The 23,888-nt window shown below is 44.7% G+C and overlaps 1 protein-coding gene across 1 annotated transcript in view; it reads left to right on the forward strand.

Annotated features, from left to right (window-relative positions):
• Nucleotides 1-23,888, forward strand: part of Rat1 (5'-3' exoribonuclease 2 Rat1) — a 129,047-nt gene that overhangs the window by 26,555 nt on the left and 78,604 nt on the right. The window contains exons 8-18 of the mRNA XM_075698882.1: nt 3,293-3,400; nt 3,499-3,548; nt 3,702-3,827; nt 12,294-12,373; nt 16,545-16,602; nt 16,979-17,036; nt 19,011-19,060; nt 19,153-19,200; nt 20,648-20,704; nt 21,991-22,134; nt 23,684-23,772. Of these exons, the coding sequence (XP_075554997.1) occupies nt 3,293-3,400; nt 3,499-3,548; nt 3,702-3,827; nt 12,294-12,373; nt 16,545-16,602; nt 16,979-17,036; nt 19,011-19,060; nt 19,153-19,200; nt 20,648-20,704; nt 21,991-22,134; nt 23,684-23,772 (868 nt within the window). The remainder of the gene's footprint in view (nt 1-3,292; nt 3,401-3,498; nt 3,549-3,701; nt 3,828-12,293; nt 12,374-16,544; nt 16,603-16,978; nt 17,037-19,010; nt 19,061-19,152; nt 19,201-20,647; nt 20,705-21,990; nt 22,135-23,683; nt 23,773-23,888) is intronic.

Consider the following 23,888-nt stretch of genomic DNA (forward strand, 5'->3'; position numbering starts at 1 on the left):
AGATCGCCCACTTACCTGTCGAAAACGGAACTCAGAGAAAGTGCGATGAAAGGGGAAAAAACATGCAGTATTTATTCACTTCGCGCGACAAAAGCGTTATTTTCGTTTGATGCCGCGGCGGCCTAGCACGCCGACGACAGCGGCCTCAAACTTACTGAAGCTGCGTGCCAGCTTTTCCTTTTCAGCCAGCCCCCTCTTCTCGGCAAACACTCGCATGGCAGATTCCTCGTTGGCGTTACGTATTCACCGTGCACGTGTGCAGTAGTGCTGCAGAAGTCCCGGGGGCGCCTTTTTCATTACGGGTGCCGGAGTTTGGAATAATTTTCATTTGGAATAGAGTTACGTTATCGCGCCCCTATTGTCGTCGCGACGATTGCATTCATGAGGCTGACGCAACGCGCAGCTTATGCCACTGTCGGGCCTGAATCGCCCGTGCTATCGCTTTCCGTGTCGTCCTCGTCACTGTCGCTAGTCGACACTTCGGCAACAACAGAGGCAACGATGGCGAAAAGTCGAACCTCGTAGCCGACATATCTTCGCGGTCGCAGCAGCGCTGCCGAGCAACTTCTTCGCATTCCAAATGCCACACACTGTAGTCAACAGCAGATCCCTGTTGCGTGTCAGCGCCAACTTCTTCGTGTCACGTTCGATAGCACGGACGATGCCCAATTTTTCTTCTATGCTGAGCAACGGGCGTCTTTTTTATCCAAGCTTCGGAACGACGAGAGTCCTCGCTTGCACGACGCCATAACGCTCTCTGGCACCGCGTCGAAATGATGTTGATGTTGATGTGGCTTCACGCGCAAACGCACAGGGCGCTTGGAGGCCGTTGTTCCGATCTCTGAGGCGTGTTGTTCTGCCTGGCCGCCCGATGGAGACGGCGCAGCGCCGTGTTTGCGCGACGAAAAGTTCAAACGCTACGTTTTAACCGATGCGTACGCAGTAAGCTGGTACGGTTTATGCGGATACGAAACACATTATGTTCAATGGCCGCTGAGTCAGGGATTTGACTTTACTACTTTTAAAACGAAACTACTGTTTAAGCGGGTACGGTTTAACGAGGTTTTACTGTACTATGGAAAACCTGTTGGTCCACTAGCACAAATTTGCTGAGGCTCATTGAAGCGTTTTAGAAATATAGTCCCCCAGCAGCTATGCGTGCCCCAGAACCCAAACACCTTTGTATGCCTTCTACATTCTCTTGTAGTCTCTCTGCATTATTCTGTTCGCCTAACCAATGGCATCCCCTAACTTAGGGTCCTCTATTTCTAAAGCTCCTTATTATTAGGTTTGTTTCTGCAGCAACAGATCAGTGCATATATGTACAACAGCTGTACCGTATGTTTCAGGGAAGATTAAGCAATTGTTAATCACAGCACTACAGCGGTAAACGAATTCCTTTTTTTTTTCAGCACTTTATTCATTCACACTCTGAGACATGAAGATTTATGTCGTTATCAGTAATGGATGTATTAACAAAAATTTACTTATTTACTCTTTAATCAAAACCAGCACCACTTTCTTAAGATTGTATTGGTGTTATGGTTATTGTTATGCTGAACTGCTTCAGGAAGGCTTTTGGTAAACTGTTAACTGGACTGCCAGTGTTTTTCATAGCGCATATTAAGAATGACGAGCTGGAAGATAGGGCTAATCTTGGGACGTATACTCGGCAGATGCGACTTGGGCACTGCTTTGCTTCAGTCTCGCTATTTTGCCATAGGTCTGTGTAAAGCAAATGATTGAAAGGTCGAGTTTCATCAGTTGGCTAGCTGGACATCGCGATTTCCCATGCAACTAATGCGACATCTAATGCAGACTGAGAGGTGTTTACAAACGATGCTTACTGTGTATACTTTTGTAATGGCTGCACTTTTTTTTTTTTTCACTATCTTGAAGAGGTATTAGGTTTGTGGTTGGGGTTGTAGGGAGGACCTGGCTCTTCGTCGGGACTAGGTGTACAGGGTTTATACAATATTTAAATTATAACAGGAGATACATTTCAACAGCCTAGCATGACTGCACAAAGGAGCACGAAGCTCCCACCACGAAGCGCACAGCACACGAGCCCAAAGCTCCAAACACCCCAGCAGCCGACAAACTGCTGCTTAAAAAGCCTGTGTCCTTCCTAGATCTCTAGGGGAGAGAAAACTGCTGTCCAACATTCGTCCAATCGGACCGTCCACAGCCGTTGGGGCGTAGTTGACCCGCCTTTGAGGGGGAGGGCTCATACACTTATATACGCACTTTGGATTCCCAGAACCCACCGAGTTAAGCAGTTCCTCGTAGCCAGGTTGTCATGCTTGACCCCAGCCGGCGCCTCTTAATTCCAGAGCTGACTTCTCCGGTAGCCGCCACGAGCGTCAGCAGACCGTGACGAATCCTAGGGTCCAAGGAAGCGCACCGCAAAACACCCTTCTCAGCGAAGCTCTCTTGCTGCAAATAGATCATGAAGGCGGCGGCGAATCAACCAACAACACTCGGTCCGCCGAATGGCTAGCCTGGCTGACGCCACTGGGCTGTGCGAGGAGGCGCATGGTTAATTAACTTTGCCGTGGTCTCCAGTTCTTCGAAGGAAGTGCACGGTTGGTTAGCGTTGCCGGCTCTCTGAAGGACGCCACCCGCACAGGTCGATCGAAACAACTGCAGCGGGCTGAGATAAGTTTGCAGAGCAGTACCCTGGCAGGCCGATCGTAACAGAGGTGTGGCGCTTACATGGAGGTGGAGCACTTCAATCCAGTTTTTCCAACTGTGCGCAATCCCCATGATGCCTTTGTACGAAAGGAGTGAGCGCTACTGTTTCTATAAAGCATTTGCTTTACGCCGGCACACCGTGCTCCTGGCGCCCATCTAATCTGCACCATTGTTATTGCAATAATTGTACCTATTTCTCGGGCTTAGTTCAGCAGCGAATACAGTTGTCCTCCCTGCCAGCGGTGGCATTAGGTAAACCCGTGACTTTAAAGCTCTTCACGACAATGCCCAAACACTGCGTGCTACGGGCAATGCCTTCAGGCATTGTTGTCCTTTTTTTTTTTCTCCTTCCCAAAATTTTTTTGCTCTCAAATTGGAGGGGCTGCTCTTGCATAAATGCGGCCTTTACTCGAGCATACACGGTATGTTCTAGTGGCCAGCGTGAGAGTTTCGAGACCCTTGTTTGAAGATAGTGAACAGTTCTTCTTTCTGGTCTGGCAATTCTCTCTCGTGTAGTTTTTTATATAACTTTTTTCTCAGTTTGTCAGGATGGCTGTACACTGCATCTGGGTTTTCTTTTTTTTTTTTTTTCTTCCAGCTGACCTCATTATGTTGGGACTAGCCACCCACGAACCGAACTTCACCATCATCCGTGAAGAGTTCAAACCCAATCAGCCCAGACCTTGTGATCTCTGTGGACAGCTCGGTAAGTTTAGCTGAACATCTCTCACGCAAAGCTATCGGCGTAAGTGTCCCGTTTCCGTATGCAGTGACTATATTGGTGCCCGGCATCATTCCTCTTAGGACACGAGATGAAGGACTGCCAAGGCCTGGCCAAGGAAAAGACAGGAGAGGTGACCACTTTGTGTTGGCTGAAGTTGTCGCTTATTGGTTCCGTATTTGAGTCGCTTATTCATTCCGTGTTTGAGTCGATCATTCATTCTGTATTTCATTGGTCTGATGTGATGACTGTATTTTAAGCCTTTCTTCCGTTTTTCTTTCTTTAGTTTGATGAGCTTGAAAAGCCCATGGGTGCAGAGACAGAGTTCATCTTTCTTCGTCTGAACATCTTGCACGAGTACCTTGAGCGCGAGCTCCGAATGGACAATCTCCCATTTGAGTTCGACATTGAGGTAACATGACATTTCTCATGGTTTTTTTTTTCTATTTTTTCATTCAGGACTATCAGCAGCATAAATTCAAATGCAAGCAGTTCCCAAGCAACTGCAATGGATTGTTCTGTTTCCAGGTTCACATGCATTTGTAACAGTGGCTAATTCAGAGACGGGACCATTGCTTACGGGCTTAGGAACCAGCTACCAAGTGATTAGACACGTCAAACTTCTATGTAGTAGGCCTAGCAGGCGTTCTGATTAGCTATTTGTAGTTTGTGTTTCAATTTATACTGGTGGGACATGTTAGTGCACACGGTCTGTCTGGCATATGCAAAGTAAAACAGCTGAACAATTGTCTGTATTTATCATATTTGCATGGACAGCAATCTTGCCTTTGATTTGATAAGTCTCGCGCATTCAGGTGCACGTTTAGGCTGGAAACATCTTTAAAAGTAGCCTTTGTCTGAGGAAATGTGGTACCCTGTGTGTTAGAAGTTGCGGGAGGAGTGAAATGGGAGTTATTGATATACATACACATGGGCACAACTCTCAGTCACTTAGATTATATTCTTTGGGAATGAACCACATAGGATTTATTCATGTGTTGAAACGCCTCTTTCACTTTCACTCGTGGAGCCAGCTCAGTTATGCAATTGTTGCAGATTATCTTTGTGACTCAGATTAAAGTGTTCTTATCATCAGTCTGCCATTTTAGTGGAAGTCAGCTGAATGAAATATCATTAGTCCTACATATTCTTGTATAAGGCCTCCACCTTGTGTCTTATGTCCATTGTGACTGTGATGAAACTTGTCGCAGTTTTGTGTCACTTTTGTTATGATGCTGGCCACTCGATTATGGGAAGTCTTTGAAAACTATTTGAAAAAGGTTGTCTGAATTTGCAAATATCAGCTATTTGATTTGAGAAGTGGATCGAGGAAAACAGTAGTGAACTTGTTGTCAACATGCACACACACAATATATTTAAATGTACACACAGGACAAAGTTATATTTTTGAAAGAGATGGATGTAGCCAATTAAAAATTATTTCTAAAGGTATAGATAGCCTATGTCTAGAGAATGAATATGTTGCTGTATGTTCACCATGCTTCAAATTGCTTTGCGTGCTTTTTTGACGATGAAAAAAAAACCAAAGACTTCAGTGACCCCTTCAGCAGTCTTTTCTCAGTGCAAAAAAGAGGGGAGGCGTGCAGACAGGACACAAGAGTAGAGAAGTGGACAACACGAACGCAGACTATCAACTGAAGGGAGCACTGAGGTGAAAAAAGAAAGAAGACACAAAACTTATCTGCGCAAGTTCAGGAATGAGCTTCCATTCTGAGCTTGCGCCGATCAGTTTACTTAACTCAAGTTTTCTTCGCTCAAGTCTTCTTCGAGGTCACAAAGTTTTTTCAAGTGCAAGAAATATATATATATGGGGTTTGGGAAGCTGGTCCCCCCCCCCCCCCTGCTGGAAAAAGAGTGAAAACTCTTCGCCTATGACTCGCCGCCACGAACAGGCACTCTCCCACGCAGACCCGCTGGCACCTGTAGCCACCACCGAGGCAACACCAGGCGGAAGGCTTTGACGTTCGCTGTTAAGCTTCTTGTCATTCGGTGCCGTGTTTTTAATTGAAAGAATTCGCCACTGTCAATGGCACCGACTCCACCTTTGCAATCCTCGCGATTGACTTCAAAGCTCAGAAAGCTCGGTGCATTGCGTAATGTCGGTTCCCGAAGTTCAGCTTCACCTCAATACACTAGTGCTGCGTGGTGAAGCATACGTGACTTATTGTGGTGATGCTTAAAGGGACACTAAAGGTTACCAGAAAGTCAAGTTAAAGTGATAAAGCAATGCTCTAGAACGTCTAAGGCATCAATATAATTGCGAACAGAGCTTTAGTGACCGAGAAATTGAGGTAAATGCACGACACGATTTGAGACCCCCCAGCGACATTTTGGTACTAGCCCGATGATGAAAGCACTCCTCATCATAATTTATGTCACTAGTGCTCAACTACTCGTAGTAAAAAGATCATTTCATTAGGTTATCACACGGAAGAAAATACTACTTGTCTACTTCTATTCCAATCTAAGAAAAAATAACATTTTTACGTTACCCTTCAATAGTATGGCCGGTCGAAAGGTTTCGTTTTCGCTCGACTCTGCGCCGCTCGCGCTTTGGAGTTTCAGTTGTTTCTATATTGCGTCGTGCTGCGGTGGTCCTGCTAGCTTGCGAAACTTGCATTTGGAACAAGCAGCGAGAATGCCACGTCCATGTGATGTCGTGAGATGCGCGAACGATCCGCGGAACTTGGCCAAGGGTAGTTGCAGCGGCAAATCCAATGTTACTTATCACTGTGTGCCAATGAGTGAACCTCTCCATTCGAAGTGGTTAAGTGCCGTACCTCTGCCACAGCGCGCTGACAAAGAGCCGAAAAATCACGTAGTGTGGTCGCTGCACTTTCGTCCAGAGGATTACGAGTTCAACGCCGTCTTACTGAAGTCGTGTGAAGTGCCTTTCAAAGCAGGCCGTCGTTGTAGTAGTACGCAACGACGCCGGAAGTGCGAGCCCTCAACAGCAGGTCACGTTCATCAGTGCTTAAATCGCTGAGCTCGAGCCCAGCATCGCGAGCTAATGTGTCGTTGTCAGGGTCATCCATTGCAACGAGCGTCGAAGCTGGCGTCATAAAATAAAGAACCAGCTTATTTATTGTTGTGCGCTTTCCCTTCCGCTAGCTACCATAGTTCCGCTTTCGCGCTGCTGTCGGCTCTGTCTTGGCTCTGTTTCTGGCCACGCGTTTGCGTTTTGTGCAGAAAAGCCGTAGCGCCATCTGCGGGAGCCGTTTTACTCACCGACGGCGCAACGTCACTATGACCATAATGTCAATACTGCTTGATCGGAGGGCGGGTGATTTGAACTGCGCTAGAGGTACGCGGACGCTGCAGAACGCATTTTCTCTTAAAATAAATCTCTTCTTCGCACGAAACAAGCGTTTCGAGGTTTATGGGATGGTATTTCAACAGTCCACGTTAACTTAATATTAACCTTTAGTGTCCCTTTAAGCGTGGGAAGGGTCAATTGTCACGGGGCACAGTATGTATTCCTTAATTACTCGCACATGCACCCACCATCTCCTGTCACAGTATGCACACCGATATGCCTAATAAGTGTACTTGCAAGCCTTCGGAGCTTTTTTGTTGTGCCTGTGGCAATTTCAGCTATTAAAGGCAGTAAAAAACATCCATTCATTTTTTCGCACTGCTCAATCTTTCGGACGTCCTTGCAGCCAGTAGGGAGTCCGAAAAATCCGACGTTGACTGTACAAGTGACCAAGATGATGCTTCAAATGGTCTGCGGGGTGAACGCGCAGCGGAAGGAGAACGAGAACAGAAAGGACCAACTCATTGAGGAATGAACAAGAAAAGAAGTGTCCCACTGCTTCTTTGAAGGAGCTCGAGCTCAAGAAACAAAGTGTTGGCTGACGCCGAGAAGCAGGTGTCCCTCGTCTAAGCCAATATAAACTCTAAAGCAGTGAAACGCAACACTGAGGCGTTGTGCACGGGCTGAGAGAATGTCGGGACAGTTGACATTGGCTGTGCAGCTGCTGAGAGAGAATCTCCCTCGTGACAAAGTTTCGGCCTCATATCAATGAGGTTGCTATGAGTTGATAGAAGTAGCTCATATTCGAAAATATTTGCTTGTGTATGCGTCTCTTTTTATTCGTATTTGAAAATATTCGACTCGATTTGCAATGGGCTTTACCATTTTTTTTTAAAAGATATCTTGTTCACTGCGCATTTTACTAACGCCTCCCTTCTGTTTCCCTGTTGAATAACATAAACACTACCCCTTACTGTTCAAACTGGATCAAGTCGTTGTTCATTTTTTAACATGCCTACTAGAGAGTGACAGCATCCAGCGACATGGTGTGAGTCCATCTTGACATAAAACAGAATTCTATGTCACCCAGGGAATTTTGCAAGGGCACCCGGGAAAACCTGGAAAACTTGGGGAATTCGGAAATGTCAGCTTGTTAGACACCCTGCTCTGGTGCGGCACTGAAATGATGTTGATGTGGTCTCACCCTTCCAAGTGCCCTCTGTATTTGCGCTTGGAGGCCGTTCTGATCTTTGAGGCTCATTGTTCTGCCAGGATGACCTACCGCCGTCATTGAAATCACGACGTGCCACCGTAATCGCGCAACAAAAAGTGGGAACACTTTGTGTTAATCGATATGTACGCTATAAGCCAATACAGTTTGTGTGGATAAAAACACATTACGTTCAATTGCAGCTTAGTTGGGGATTTGACTTTTCTGCTTTTAAAACGAAGCTACTGTTTAAGCAGGTACAGTTTAATGAGGTTTGCTGCACTCGCCCTTCAAAACATGCAAGAATTAACGACACTGTAAATGGCGTTGGCAGCTACGATTCCAAATGCTTTGGGTTGGAGGACTTTCAGTACCTTCATTTTTGTTCCCGGCACTTTTCCCCATCTAACTGCTGGTTTTCGTCAAAAACGTCATCTAAAGAACAAAATATGACAGCACAGCCTTTTCGAAGTGGCACCCTATTGGTTCCAATTGCCTGCCATTTTACAACTACGAGAGCATTTGCCGCCATTTGTTCTTCGAGAGCTTGTGATAAATTTAAGGGGGGACGCGGCCCTTGAAAACCGAAAAATCGCGCAAGAGTCGATTTTTGAAGAAACCTATTTTTGGGTTGTATGTCTCATAAACTACCTGTTCTGTAATTATCAGCACCTAATTCAACCGTAAAGTACCAAAAATAACGCAACTTTTGAGGCCACCGCGGCCCACATAACACGTGCAAATGCCGAAATGAAGTCAAACTTCGTGCGCGCGCGCCATTCCCGGCCCATGCGGCCTGCCCGCGCCATCTTGGTGTCGTTTTGACCATGAATTCTTTGTCTCTATTTTGCCGCCTTGCAAAATGGCATCGTCGGCGCGGTTGAGGCGCTATTGGCGTTTTACCGCGATGTGATGCGGAACACTGATTGGCCGGAGCAGCGCGTTCAAATCCCGTGGGCTAAAGCGCGCGTACCATTAGCTGCTGCGCGGGCGGAGGCGGCTGCTCCCTTTGATGCCGCGCTCGCTCCGTCCGCCTCAACATGAGCTTGCGAGCTGCTTGTCGCCTTGCGCTATCTTTTAGATTATTTGCTCAGCTTTTTTTTTTCGCTAGTTCTTCGCTGCACGCGATGCCGGCAAAGCCCAAGACAGTGCAGATGTTCGGTGCACGGGAGCGCGATATGCGTCTTGTACGACCATCGAACTTCCGATCTTCCGCAGCGAGTGCCCACTGGGTAGACGCTTTTCAGCGGCGGAACTGTGCTTTCGGCTGTTGCCAGTCGAAAATCCGACAGACTGAGTGTGCCTAGAGCCGCAAGAGCCATAGAGTTTCATATTGTATACCTAGAGGCAAATCTGGCGCTGCGATCGTTCAACCATCATGGGAATGATGGGAAGTACAGGCTTCGGATTGGCATTCTATTGACTAGCGAACTAGCCTACAGGTATTTTTTGGAAGTTTTGGTTTCGCTCCAAGCGCAATTGCTATAACCTGCAGTGGGACAGTGCAACGCAAAGCTCTCTGCCTTTGTACTGTTGCCCGAAGTGGCAACAGCCAGCTGGGCCAGCGACTGGGACAATGTTTGTGTCGAGGTGTGGCGTCGAAGCCCTGACGAGAAAGCGGCGGCATCGTAAACGTTGAAAGAACACGTTTTGATCGTTTGGACCTTGGTTTGTTAAGTGGGTTAGGTTGGCACTGTAGTGTTACGTGCTTTATGAAACTTCAGAATAGGAAAAAGAAGGCACTATTGATACAAGACATATACAGTTGTACTTCTAGTGGCTTGACAATCAAATTTTATTGATTGCTTCGTTATGCATTGCTCGTTTATATGCTCATTGAAATGCGTGTTTTAGGTCTTTGAGAACACAAACTTACTTGTGGTAGGAAAGGTTGCTGCTTCCTGGCTGTAGTCTAGTGTCGCAAAATGGGTACGTGCAAAGCCACACCGTAACGCTTCGGAAGCGGTACGTCAATATAACATATGATGAAGCATACTCGTAGGAGGCCACTATAGCGTCCTAGCTAGCACTGCAGCAGATGTGCTTAAAAGTACTTGGAAGACGTTCAGCAATCGTGACAGCTGACGCAGCCCATCGAAAGAGCGAGAGAGTTCGCAAGTGCCGGTCGTCTGCGAGAAAAGTATTGCGTTTACAGCGAGCAGGCATCGTAGCAGATGACACTTGTAGCATTCCGCTCAAGGGCGCAGCACTTTCTCACAATACATTTTTATTTCCATAAATACTTGTTGAGTATTTTTATATAAGTACATGTACGGTTGTTATTGCTGTTGCAAAAATAAATAATTATTCTGTGGGGTTAAATCAGGAACAGAAGCGCACAAGAATGCATACCCTGGTGTGTCCTGGTGTCAAACCATAGTAAACCATGCTTCCATCTCAAAGTCATACAAAGTTTATGTAGCGTGTTGTACATTATGTAACATACTGCAGAAATGAAATTAGATTTTACGCGATAATATTTGAGTAAAGCTTCGTTTACTGCGCCGCAACCAAACGCCGCTAGTGTAAAGATCGAAGTCAATCCGAAGCCTGTACTTCCCATCATTCCCATGTAGGTTGAGGCAACGCTCATGAGAACCCCCGTAGACACTAGCGCCACATTTCCCTCTAGGTATTTATTTAGAAACTCTATGGCAAGAGCTAATTAGAAGCTCCGCAGGAGCTTTCTAATAAAAAAAAAAACACATGTGTTCAACTTTAAGGCCTGTTTTCTCGGAATGGTTTTTTTCGCTAGTAGTGGTGCTGGGGAAGGCGATATCTCAAGAACCGCTCTTCAGATTTGTATGCCGTTTTTTTTTATTCTGTTCCTGAATGACTTTGCCAGGGGGTAACAGGCTTCTTTTTTGAAAGCTGGTGCAGTTAATTTATAATAAGCAATTAATTTTTGATGAATGTGGTCATTACTGGCTACATCAAATTCAAAGTTGTCTTAAAATTTTTTGGAGGGGAAATTAAAGAAAAGGGCTCTTTAGCCCCCTGGGATATCTATCAAGCGATCATCACAGTGAATTTCAGCTTCCTACGATGTCCTGGCATTTCTCCAGGCTCTTTCTCAGGCATATACATGAATCACCTAGTTAGACCTCAATAACTCTGGAACTAATAAATATATCTTCATGAAACTTTGCAGTTCCTCAAAGTTCGGTGGTATGAACGTACCCTGAAAGTTTCATCTGGATATGTTAAAAAATAAAAAAGTTCGGTCTCCAGGGTAGCCTCCCCCCTTAATTTAAGTGGGACATGATTGGATTCTGCATACGATAGCGAAGCATTCTAGTTGGCTGGAAGTTGAAACTACTGGAGCATGCTAACATTTCGCAAGGGTCTTCCTGTTGCGACTGCAGACAACAAAACAATCAAATTGAGCAACTCGTTTTACAGCCTCACTCACTGCTTTAATGGTGCGAATTTTAAAAAGACTGGTGCAGGAAATAGGTAGCACTAGTCTGTGCATATTTCTACACTCGTCGACAACTTTCTGTGGCAGTGAAAGGAAAGCTATGGGGATGGGGTTTGACAGTGCTCTTGGTTTCTTAGAGCATATAGAGCATCAGTGTAACTTCACATGTGACACTTTCGCATTTCCCTAGATGCAGAAGAGAAATGCAGAAAAATAAGTCAAATTTAACCCCCACTGGTGTGTTTTGTCTTGTTTAGCTGTTGTAAATCGGGTGTTTGTTCTCTCTTCCAAGACTGGGGGAAGATGTGGAACTTCTATTTCAGAAGCGCGCTCTTTTGTTTGTACCTTGCCTTCGTAACTTTCCCTTCCATTCCCTAGAATGTTGTCCAAAAGAATAGTTCATGATAATAATGGCTTGTCCGCCACACGTGGAAGGATACTGCCATTGTAATAATGGCACACTTGCGTGTGTGTCTTTTGCATGCATCAAAGTGTGATATGATTAAATTGCAGAAATTAACAAGAGCAAGACAAAAACATCTTGAAAATACTCATTGAAACGTCATTTCTCTGCCTGATTCTGAGAGGCTGCACACAGGCCACTCCTGTGCAGACTTGTCATTCTTGTGTTACTGTAAGGGACGATCAGAAGAAATAGATTACTGCAATGTGCCCAATTTTAATTTTACTAAAATGTGGTCAGCCATAACAAGTTAGCCCTAACACAAATGCCATGAAAATGCAAAAAGTTAATTTGGCTTCTACCTAGCGACATGTGTCCGTTCAAGTGTTAGGCCATAACTGCTACGGTTTCTTTTTATTTGGGCTTTATAGTAGCAGTTGTACTGCACCGAATGAGATTAAAATGAAAAGAACATTAGAGTGCGTGACATATTTTGGGCACCTTTTCTTAATCTCTTGTAGCAAGCCATTCAATAATGCTGTGTTTTTCTCCAAATTGCTTTTTCAGAGAGCTATTGACGATTGGGTGTTCATGTGCTTCTTTGTGGGCAACGACTTTCTTCCCCACCTTCCGTCCTTAGAAATCAGGTGAACTTCTCCATTCATACTTTTTAATACCCTGTTTGTTGTTCAATGTGTTAAAGAAAAGAACCATAGTATTTTTTTTTAGTGCAAGAATACCTTTTTTTTTTTCAAGATCCCTGAATTTCAGCTTTATCTGCTTTGACATGCTTGACTTGTGCTTGTAATTTGATTCATATGTTCTACGTGCACCCTTTTCATGCCAGCTGGAGTGTTTGTAGTGTGGCTATGTAAGGTTACAATCAACAGTGCGCAAACAAGGGAAAACCAGCCTTGAGGTAATGTTTTGTTGAGGGGAGTGGTCTCTGTTGGGCCAGTTAATGCTATTTTTGGCATGCCCCTATGAAGGAGATTGAAGTACAGTCGCTGACGGATTTTTTGAACACAGATGGCCCACTAAGAAGTCAAGTTATCCTTGAGTTCTGGAAAACAAATTTTGGAGTTTATAAAAGTTTTTTCCTATGTTGTACCTTACCAAAGGATTTCGCTTGAAATTTTCTGATGATCGAGGCCACAGGTGAATTTTTTGTAGCCCATCACGCAGCCCATCAAGAAGTGCAGATTTTGCGTGAAACCTTGCTTACATGATATTTTGTCAGTTTAAGCTGTGTTGTGCTAATTGTGGTTGGAACTTTAAGCTTTACATTAGCTTAGACCATTTCATGCAGTACTTAAACGCGCTTTCAAAATAGGTAGGTGTTCGTGGCAGTTGCCGCCTTTTTGCTTGCAAACCCAAGTGTGTGTGCGATCTCACACCCCTCTAAGTAGTCTGTGGGTACGAATATAACGAGGACAAGCTTCCCGCGGCATGTAGTTGCCGACCAACCCCACCCGCTAGACCTAAGCAACACCACTTTTGCGGTAGCTGGCAACGAAAGTTGGGGTGTGGTACAGAGCTGACAAAATGCAATGGCCACACGGCACTTTGGAGGCCGAGGAATCACCTTGATAATGAAAGCGAATACACGGGATAGCACAGGTGATGGCATGGATGCCAGCAATTTTTTTCACATCCATCATGTACTCGATAATGCGGGGGTGAATCAGTCCAAAAAATTATGTGACATGTAGGGGTGTGTGAATATTCTGAACTTTTGAATGAGCAATTGAATAGTGTCCTCTTCGATTCAGTCTTTGAGCCAAACAGTCACCATTCATAAATGCACATCTTTTACTAATACTTTTCGTATACAGTCGCCGGCTGATTTTCCAGTCCTCGCGAGGACCGAAAAATAGTCCGAAAGATCAAACAGTTAAAAAACTTGTTCACCCAACAAATAAAATTTATTAGACTTATAGCGTCTAAAAAAAAAATCTCTAAGAATGCCTTGCCTCATGCTACGCTTGGAGGTGATCAGATTTGCTTAGATTTGGGCAAAAGTGACATCTTCCTATAGAGTCATCAAGAGCCTCACCGTGTTGGCATTAAAAGTAATTATGACGACAGTGCTGACTGAAAGAAAAAGTTCCGTCCTCTGGAACATTTTGTCAGTTTGTCAGGGAAGAATGGGCATGGCCTTTGAGACTAGACGATTGCGCGTCGTGCTCTCAATTGATAGTGTGTGCCTCCCAATCTTGAAGGCTATTGATCGAGCCTGGCTAAGCCAGTGAGAAATCCAACAATGCGGCCTTTAATATTTGGTAGTGTGGCACGGAACAAGCAATTTATCTGAAAAAGTTGAACTTTCGTGCGTAAATTCATCTGGAAAACCGACTGAGAAAACGGACTAGCTCTATGGAAACCCTGATGGTGCATTTAAAGTCTGGAATATCCATCAAGTCCGAATATTTGGAGTCCAAAAAATCGGTCGGCTAGTGTATTTCAAAATGTCAGCTGTGCCCAATTAAACACAAAATTGGAGCAAATTAAAGTACTGTGAGTTTTTATCCTCGTGGGCCTAGACATAAAATATGAGACCTTGCTTAGTGAAGCAGGCTACGTTGCTTAGATAGCCATACTTCACAGGCTATACAGCGATCATTCGCGCTCTCCGAAGAGTCCGGTACATGTGAAGAAACTACTTTGCTCCTAATGCTCCGTTAGTGCTTTTAATAAGCAATGCTTCATAATTTACTATGCAATGACAGAAACATGCTAACTTTAAGATCGCAAGTGAAGATTGTTTGATATCAATTGTGATAACGGTTGTTCAACATTCGGAACATTTGATTTGTATTCGATTCGGTCTCAAAAATCACTATTCGCATACCGCTAGTGACAAGTGGTATGATGGCCGAACGTTTCGTTGCCATTATACATTGATTATATGGCATAGGTGGCAGTGCCCCAAGAAAGTTCGAATTATCGAGCAGTCCGAAAAATTCTATGTCACTAAAGTCGGTCAGAGATTGTCACGTATTTACTCGAATCTAACGCGCACTTCTTTTCGTTCCATCCCGAGCCCATACCATTACCATACATGCACATCCTACAAAAGTATCGCCTTTCACGAAGATCACTACCGCCGCCTCATGATGCTGTGACGCGAGAGGAAGCCGTAACATGGTGAAAACTGCAAACACATGTGCTCACTTGAGTCTCAACCACGCCATAAACCCTGTGCTGTATTCGTATACAGTCGCCGACTTATTTTCCGGACTCCAAAAATTCGGACATGCTCGATTATTCGGTCTGCTTCGCGGCACCGCCATTCTCCCCATAGACCATAATGTATAACAACTGCCGAAAGTTCAGACACCTTGCAACCTCTCATCTGATTTTTCAGACACTCGTTGAGCCAACTCGATCGAGAGCGCCATGCACCGACTCTGACCGGTGCATGGTTCGACTTGCTGAACGCCATTTTGTTTTGAACGGAGCCTCCTTGCTGCCCCATGAAATAGCGCTACTGCAAATCCCCGCTCTTCATCATCGTTTCTGCCTGGTTCGATAGAGGGGTTCTACAGCAGTTCCGGTTTCAGCTTAGTAAGCCATGTCAAGACAATCCAGCAGCCGATTTGTTTCTTCGCGCACGACACGACGACACCGCGAGTAGACCACGTTTTTCGTTTGTTCGACTGGGGTCGGCCTGTGGTGTTGGCTTTGTGTGCTGTGTCGAGGTTCCGGTGATCCAATATGGCAGACGGAAACATCGCGTCAAGTTTCTAACTGCGCCGACAGTGCCCGTGCAGACTGTGTTGGGGAATGCCGGCAAGCGGGTGCCGGGAGGCCTAAGATTTGTCGCCTTCCGATGTGCTCCTTACTGACATGGAAAATGTTCTGCCAAGACTTGCGCAGTGGTTGCATTGCGATTACGGACACCGTCTCATTTGACAGTTTCACAGGTGCTGACACTGCTGTACTGACATGCGCATAACTCTACGACGGCGAGATCATTTGTCAGGCTTCTGCTGCACCGCCGGACGATGACCGAGTCGAAAGATGACGCACGCATGCGGAGCGTGTATGAGCAGTGACTGTGCTTTCAGCTGCCTATAGTAACCATACGACCCTCTCCGAGATTCAGGCTTATCTGATTGCGCGTAAACGGAACAGCGTGCAATGGCGCATTCACGATTTCTTCAAGCCTACTGCTGAGCCCGATTAAGTGTGTGGAAATAAAGGATTTCATTTTTTTCCCCTTAATTTTCTTTTTCTGACACCTGTTTATTCGGACATTTTTGCAGTCCCCGTGAGGTCCGTACAAACGGTCGGCGACTGTAAATGCCCACAGTGCGATCAATGGGCAAGGCTTTACCACATGGTATGGGCTTGCACAAGCACACAACAGCTCACACCCATAACACACTCCATCACATGGCAATGGAAGGCAGCACTGTTCAGCTCAGACTCGACGGACCAGCTCAACCTGCTCACGTGAGCGAGAAGGGCAGCTTAGGGTGCTGGACTCCAGGACTGAGGGGACCACCCACTACGCTCATGGGCTCTTTTCTGTAAAGTTTACTCTCTCCCTCTTGGCTCCAGGTTGATGCTACCCTTGTTTACCCACCGTTGATTACTAGAGCTCCCTTTCTTGTTACTTTTGATTTCGTTGGATTACAAGGTTGTGTTAGCAGGGACTGCTTCCTTCATCATTAGATCCCTTTCATCTCATATTCTCCATTGAGTCATATCAATATTTTGTCCCAACCATCACTGTATTGCGCGTTGATGCTTTCTGTGTTCCTAACGCGCTGCTTTGCTGGATCAACAAGTAAAATTGAACTCTCTTTGCAGGGAAGGTGCGATTGACAGACTGGTCAATTTGTACAAGAAAGCGGTGCACAGAACTGGGGTACGAAATTGTGTTCCCTGTTGTTGTAGGCTATTTCTTTATTGACCTGGTATGTACTCATTTTGTCAGTGCAGCAAAATAGTCTGAAAGTGGCAACTAACTACTATGGTGTAAAGTGTAAATCTCCTTTGTTTCAGCTTATGTAGGTTTTGTACATGTAAAACAATGAATTTCATTTGTAGTCACACTGTCATTATCTCAATGCTTCACTGAGGCTACATGTTATAGATTGCTGAAATGCTTTTTTCTTTTTGCTCGTTATGTTTTGTAACCAACACTGAAAACTAAGTGCCAAGCCTGTGTAAACAGTTCATGTCACTAGTAATGTTGGCCCTGGAAATTTCACATTCTGCTTTTGGGTTTTGTATTCTTGTAGGGCTACCTAACAGAGAATGGCTATGTTGCTATGAACAGAGTGCAGCTGATTATGTCAGGTAAGCGAAAAAAAAAAAAAACTTACTATATGCATGTTACCCCCCATTATTGTTGAACTGAGTGCCGCACCAAATAAGCGTAGAAAGAAGAAAAAAAATATACATGGATACACAATTGCAATCCTAATACATTTATTATAAAAAAACTCATCAATTATTCTTTAAAAGTAGTTTATGAGTACTTAGTAGTTTGTTATGTGGACTTGCTGCAAACAGATGTGAAAAAAGCAAGGATAATGGAGGTGGTTGCAATTTTATTGAACGAACTTTAAAAGAAAGGTGCAAGAACCAAAGTGATGTCGATGTAAATAATGCAAGTAATATAACTACACTGGCTGCTAATGCCGCGGCATGCATGGGATGCCAAACAGTTTCTTGGTGCCTTTGCAGTGGCAAGAAATGCTTGTTTCTTCGGTCCCCAACAATGTGTTCGAAAGACTCTCTATGAGAGTGTGCATCATTTGGACAGTTGCAAATGGCCTCGATATAGTGAACTCTGTAAGATTGGCAGTTTGCATCGTTATATTGAAATCTTATTTTATTTAAATTTGACCTTTTGTGCAAATAACTGCAGTTGCTAGTTGATTTTTATTGCACGGAAGGGGCCGCGAAATTTTCCTAATTATTGGGCAATGTGAAAAATCAAATTTGAACGTCAAGGTAAATGACTTTTGTTGAATTAGACAGTCGGTAATGGAAAGATGCAGTTTCGTTCCATGTTGACAATATCTTCACATCGGCGGTACGAAGGAAGCCAGCTATGCTTTCGCATCCACTCTGTCCCAGTAGCCGAGAGTGTTGCCTGCAGGGGGATAAAGCCGTCATGAAAAGCACCGGCAGCAGGGAGCGAATGCTTCGTCCGCTTCTCGCTTCAGCGTGTCTCCAAACCTCGAGATTACACACCCTCCAGTACTAAATGCGCGGGAATACAGCACACATAGCACACGCACCAGATAGCATCTAAATCTAAAACAGGGTATGCAAGCTACATATGTGCTCAGCCTCGGCACCACTATAAAAAGAGAAGCGAACCAACCTGCTTCCCCCGCCCTCCTTTGCATGCACTTGGGCCAGTATAACTTAAAACTATTCCGTTCTGTTTTTCATTCCAAATCGGCCATTAGCCCTCTGTGATGGCTCAGAATGGTTCAAACCCAGTGCATATGGGTGGCTGCCACGTCCATGCGGGCAGAGCGCGAGACATTTTGTCCTATTGCAGAAGGCTAATGGATTATTTGGAATAAAAACGGATTGGAATGGTTTTACATAATACCGGCCTTTATCACATTGTCGCAAGCTCGCTCCCTTGCCTGTTTCCTCTTGCTTGCGTGGGAAGATGACGCTCATCACGTCACCATCTTTCTCAGCTAACCCTTGCACGCTTTCACTTGCACCCAAAGCATACAGGGCGAGCAGGGCGCGATAGGATCCTTTCACACTTGGGACTTTATACAGAACCTGATGCTGCTTCGCTTTGGCAGATGCTCGTAGTTGGGCAGTGGGCGATTTGAGAGGGTTGTTTGCAAGCCGCCACTCTTAATTCAACTATTTGAGCATCCACGTCCACGGAAGTTTCCATTTATTGTCGTGATATTCGCAGTGGTAGTGAAATTTTGTTGTATTGAAATTGTATAGAAGAACATGTCATTACATCGAGGTTGTAAATACATGGTGTTCTATTGACAAAATGTTATAAAAAGTTCAATACTTTGCAACATCAAGAATTGCGTTACATTGCGGCGTAACTGCATTTGCTATTCTTTCTTTGATATTCAAACACACACACATTTTCTTCTTAAAGCAGCCTGGAAACAAAGTAAAAGTATGTTATCTTGCGAATTTCGTGCCTCAAAAATTTTTTTCGAGTACTTCAACTGTAAGTGGAGTTATTGCACCGATAGTTATTACAATTACTTTGGCATGCGCTTAAGGACTCCCTAATTTTTTTTCCCCTTTTTACATATTTCTATGCAGAGCTTGGTGAAGCAGAAGATGAAATCTTCAAGCGCCGTCAACAGAATGAGGTACAATGCTCTGTGAATGTTTATAAGTTTTTGTGGTCGTGCTACATGCTGTACTCGGCTTGGCTCACGGTGACTTAAATCCCAACTTGCAGCTCAACTTCAAGCGGCGGATGAAGGAAAAGAAGAAAAGGATGAAAATGGCAAGTGGGTTTATTATCTCTATTTACTGGCGGCTTTCTGAGAAGTTGTAATGAAACAATGTAAGTAAAAGGTGACATTGTTAACAAGCCTAGGCTGCTTAGTGTAACCCAAGTTCTGCTATTGCGTGGGAACTCTGCAAGAATGTGCTATGGCAGGGTTGCCATTTGAGTGAGTTGGTGCGGGCCTGCTATGTATTTATAGTAACATGACAGACAAAAATGAACATAATTGTAAAGTAGAAAAAAAAAACACAGAGGAATCGGAGAATTATGCAGGACAGGTGCTATTGGTGTAGCCCCTTTCCACTGCCTATGATCTTCACAGCGATGTTCAACAAACTTGCTCATTTCACCATTTTGCTGCCGAGGATGTAAAAAAAAAAATGCCACGAGTGCTTGCACGCAGTTGAACTTTTGTTTGAGAAAGCTTGCAGAAACACCAAAGAGAAATCCGCTAGACCACCTTAGACTGACAAAGTTTTTTTTTTTTTTAGAAGTCGTATCTTTGGAGTTTGATTACTATAAGAGAGAATTAAAGTCTGTTTCATATTTACTCCAAAACTCCCAGTGCCAGTACATCAGCGTGACATCACTGAGTTCAGACTATATTTTTGTACTTCGGGCCTTGCTTTCCGGCTTCTTTTCTGGCTTACGAAGCCTCTTCTCAAGGCCATGCTAAGTCTTTTTGGCATTGTAGAAGGGTAATACACTGATAGAGCTCCAGTTATCTTTTCCCCTTTTAGCACCTCTTTAATCTAGCTGACAATAAGTAATGACAGTGTTAGCCTTAAAATTAAATTAGAATAGACCAGTCTACGCTAGTAAGTGCAGTGAAACTTCATTAAACCGTAGTTGGCTGGAGCTCGGAAAAAGTACGCACTAAACAGAAACTAAACGCTTTTGTGTGGGATCCATACCTTCCCCCTCCGCTTTTCTCCTCGAGCTCTCTTTCCTATCGCTGTCTTTCATCCTCCGCCGTGCTCTGTGTTCACTATTTCATCCCTTGCTCTGCTTGTTCGCTCGGTTACATCAAGGGGCGCCACCGACACACAATGCAGGAACGGGCGCCTTAAAGCTGTGCTTCAAAAACATGATGCTTAGTGTACCTTCTGAGGAAATTCAACATTTAGAGGGCTGAAGGGTGTTCCTCCAGTTCGTATAATACAGTACTATATATTGCAAGCAGAATATTTCTTATTCATGTCTACATTGTATTAGAAATATTGTAGTGACGATGGTGACCCTTGAAGTAGCAAGGTAAGAAGGGCCAGTGTGGCTCACTATTTGAACTTTATGAGCCCCTCTTTCTATGCTGTTAGGGCCCTCTTAAATAAAAGGGGGCAGTATATATGTATCTTTATTATTTACATGTTGTATTTATCTTTATGTATATATTGCTGTCATGTTGTATAGATAATGTTTGATGTTTCATCAATATTGACTTTAGGAGGCTGAATCCGAGGCGAGACCTGCATGGACACCAGGGGGACAGTTTGCACCAGTTGTAAGCACAAGTCTTCTCTAGCATGTTTTTCTTTTTTTTTTATGGGAGCGTTTGTTACGTGGCATTTGGCTCAGGTTGATATCTGTGCTGTAATCTTGCAGTGCTTGGATTAGTTTGGCAGCCTTTCGTTGTAATAGACACTCAGCGTGTCTTGTCTTGTACTCTGGCCTGCATGCCTCGCTGTTGTAATTAGTGTGTATGAATGTGCTAGTTTTACCATGTGTACTCTGCTTCACGGTAGCTCAGTGGCAGTGGTGTTGTGCGGCTAGTCTCAAGGTCATGGGTTCAAGGTCGCGACCACATTTCAGTGGAAGAGGAATGCAAGAATGCTTGTGTATCATGCATAGGACGCATTTAAAGAAAGCCAGGTGGTTAAAATTACCTCAAAGTCTCCTCTCTGCGACATGCATCATAATCAGGTCATGGTTTTGGCACATAAAGCCCCAGAATTGATTTTATGCACTACTTCCTTTTTTCTTTTTCCCTAAAGTTTGTTCAAGTGCTTATACCTTGGTAGTAGGGCAATTGAAGCGCCATTTGTCTCAGGAATGGTAGGAACTTGCTGCACTTCTTCAGAACTCTTCTTGCATTAATAATACTAATTAATTATCCTGGGTCAACCTTCAGTTTGAATTAAACCCCCTCGATCACTACGGTCTTTGCGTGCAGCGGTGGTATTCTCAGTCGATCATTTTCGACAATACTATCACTTTCGCATGACATAACACAGGGCGTACATTGGGTAATTCAGGAGGTTTTCCTTAACCGGCCAATCGGCTCAACCAGTTTTGCTTAATGCGTATGCACCGAGAGTGAATCTCCGAAAGGGAGCATCAGAGAATACGTCCCCACGATGCCTCTGGTGTGAGAATATGTCCCCAAAATGCCACTTGTTAACTACCTTCGTATAAGAAGTTGTGTTTAGTGTTTTGTGTGAAACAAATGAGTCTCCATCTTATTGTTCATCCCCCTCTCGGGTTCTTTCTGAAATGGTCTTGCATGCTTCAGTGAATCTGTATGTTTGACTGCTTCCCATATGCTGCTACAGAATTCATGTGGATTCTCTTGGATAACTGTGAACTCAGTGAATTAGAAGTACCATGGATTCTGTAAGAATGATATGGAAAACGTACAGAAAGCGGCAGCTATGATTGAACTGCAGCCATACGCGCATCCATTTCATCTTTCCATTTTGCCCTGGGGATCTCTGCACTGTTTATTAGTTGTGCATGGACAAAGCTTTCACCATGCTCAAATTCCAAATGCGGTGACTCTTCCATTTAAAGGCTGTCGGGCAGCGTGTCGCGCCAGTGCAAAATGCCAAGCAGGAAGCCCATAACATGCGCCGGGAAGGAATGGAGCATCGCCGGAACCTGAGCGACGGTGGAGGATCCAGCGCTAATGGTCGCCTGGAATCCATGCTTAGACCTGTAAGCAAGCTATTGTTTCATTGCACTTGCTTTTGTTTTGAGTGCTTGCTAAGTGATGTAACTCTCATGTGCATTGAAAAGGCATAGCAGAGGAACTTGGCATGTTGTCACAAGGTCCTGACCGATTTCATGGACTGCCAACTCTGCCAGTCACATGCGCTTAGGCCTCCTGTTGTCTGCTCTTCGCCATATTTTGATGACTTGCGCCAGGTGTAGCAAAACACATGATTTCACAAAAACTGTTGAGAAATAGTTGGGGTGTTTGAGTTCGTCCACACACCCAGCTTTTATTCATTCTGAAACCTTGTTAATGTGCACCTGGCTATAACTCCGCACTAGAAGGTAGTACATAACTGCCAGATACAAATTTACGTCTCTTGAAATGTGCCACGCTCCTAACAACAAAAGTTAATGCGATGCCGCAGTAAATGTTACCTAAAATGCACACTACGAGGTTTCTTTTTAAAATTTTTCCTTCCGTTTTCTACAGCTGTGAAAAATTCTGCCTCTCTTGTGCGACTGTGCGGTAGCGCGAAAGCGAGCAGCATTTCAAAACTTTGGCAGGGAACACAGGAGCAGAGCAGACGACTCGTCTGGCTTTCCCCAATGCGCGCGTGCTCATTTGTGCAATGTTCTGCGACTGAGCGAAACGGGTACTGCTTCATTGAAACTGTACATGCTGCCACATGGGGCCGATCATACCGTGTGGTTTGTGTGCAGCACGTCACCTTACCAAGCGTAGGCCGTCATTGTGCGAACATGCTTGCCGGCAGATTTCAGGGTTTATGCAGTCGGCTTTCCTTGTGCCCGCACCACTCCTAGAAAGGAACACGCGCAGCGTAATCTTGTTAAACCAAGGCGGCAACTGCGAGCTGCTTTCGTTTCGGCTAGTGATGCACCAATCCCACTCCAAGAGGCTGCAGAGAACTGCGACATGTTTGGGTTATCGCCTGTTCAAAACATGCAGTATGTTTACGACAATTCTGTACACTATGCCACACGCTGTGCCGCTGTGCCGAACAGATAGCTGAAGATGCTTATCGCAGTAGGGTTGGCGGCGATAAGCTATGCTGGCATGCTTGTCAGTGGTTATACTCTTTGCCGAGCCCACCATCACACCTCCGTGAATTTCGTATGCTTATCCATATCAGCATTGATGCAATGACATGGAAGCTGGAATCATTGGTAGACAGGTCTCTGCCCTTTTCGAAAAAGCGGAATACCTTTTGTAACACAGCGTGGCACTGAACTTCCTTTTTTTTTGTCACTTTTGGAATGGTCATTTGTTTTCTGGCGAATCCGATATTCTGGTTATACATACTTTTAGGGGATCGTCGTCGAGTCTGAATTATCGGTCGACGACTGCAATGCATAAAGACATTTATATTGAACTGCATGCACCATGAAGTGCAACCTCCGTGCCAAATTTGAATGCAAACGAACCCGCATGTCAGTCGAAATAATCATTTTTACCTGAACCTCTTATTCATGCATCGTTCTCTATAGCAACGCACAAATCATACTGTGGATTTTCGCTTTGCTCGTGCAGGCTCACAGTGACAGCGACGTCCGGGGCGAGAAGCGTAAGCACGAAGAAGACAGTTCAGAGGAGGAGGAAGAGCCCCATGATGAAGTGCGGTAAGCATGCTTTGCAAGCAGTGACTTATTCATTTTTGCATTAAATAAAGGTAGGGAACCTCGAAACGCTTCAAAAAATCATGGCACACCTCGGAGCACCCTGAATAATTTAATAT

Source organism: Dermacentor variabilis, chromosome 7, assembly GCF_050947875.1.
Source record: "Dermacentor variabilis isolate Ectoservices chromosome 7, ASM5094787v1, whole genome shotgun sequence".
NCBI lineage: Eukaryota > Metazoa > Arthropoda > Arachnida > Ixodida > Ixodidae > Dermacentor > Dermacentor variabilis.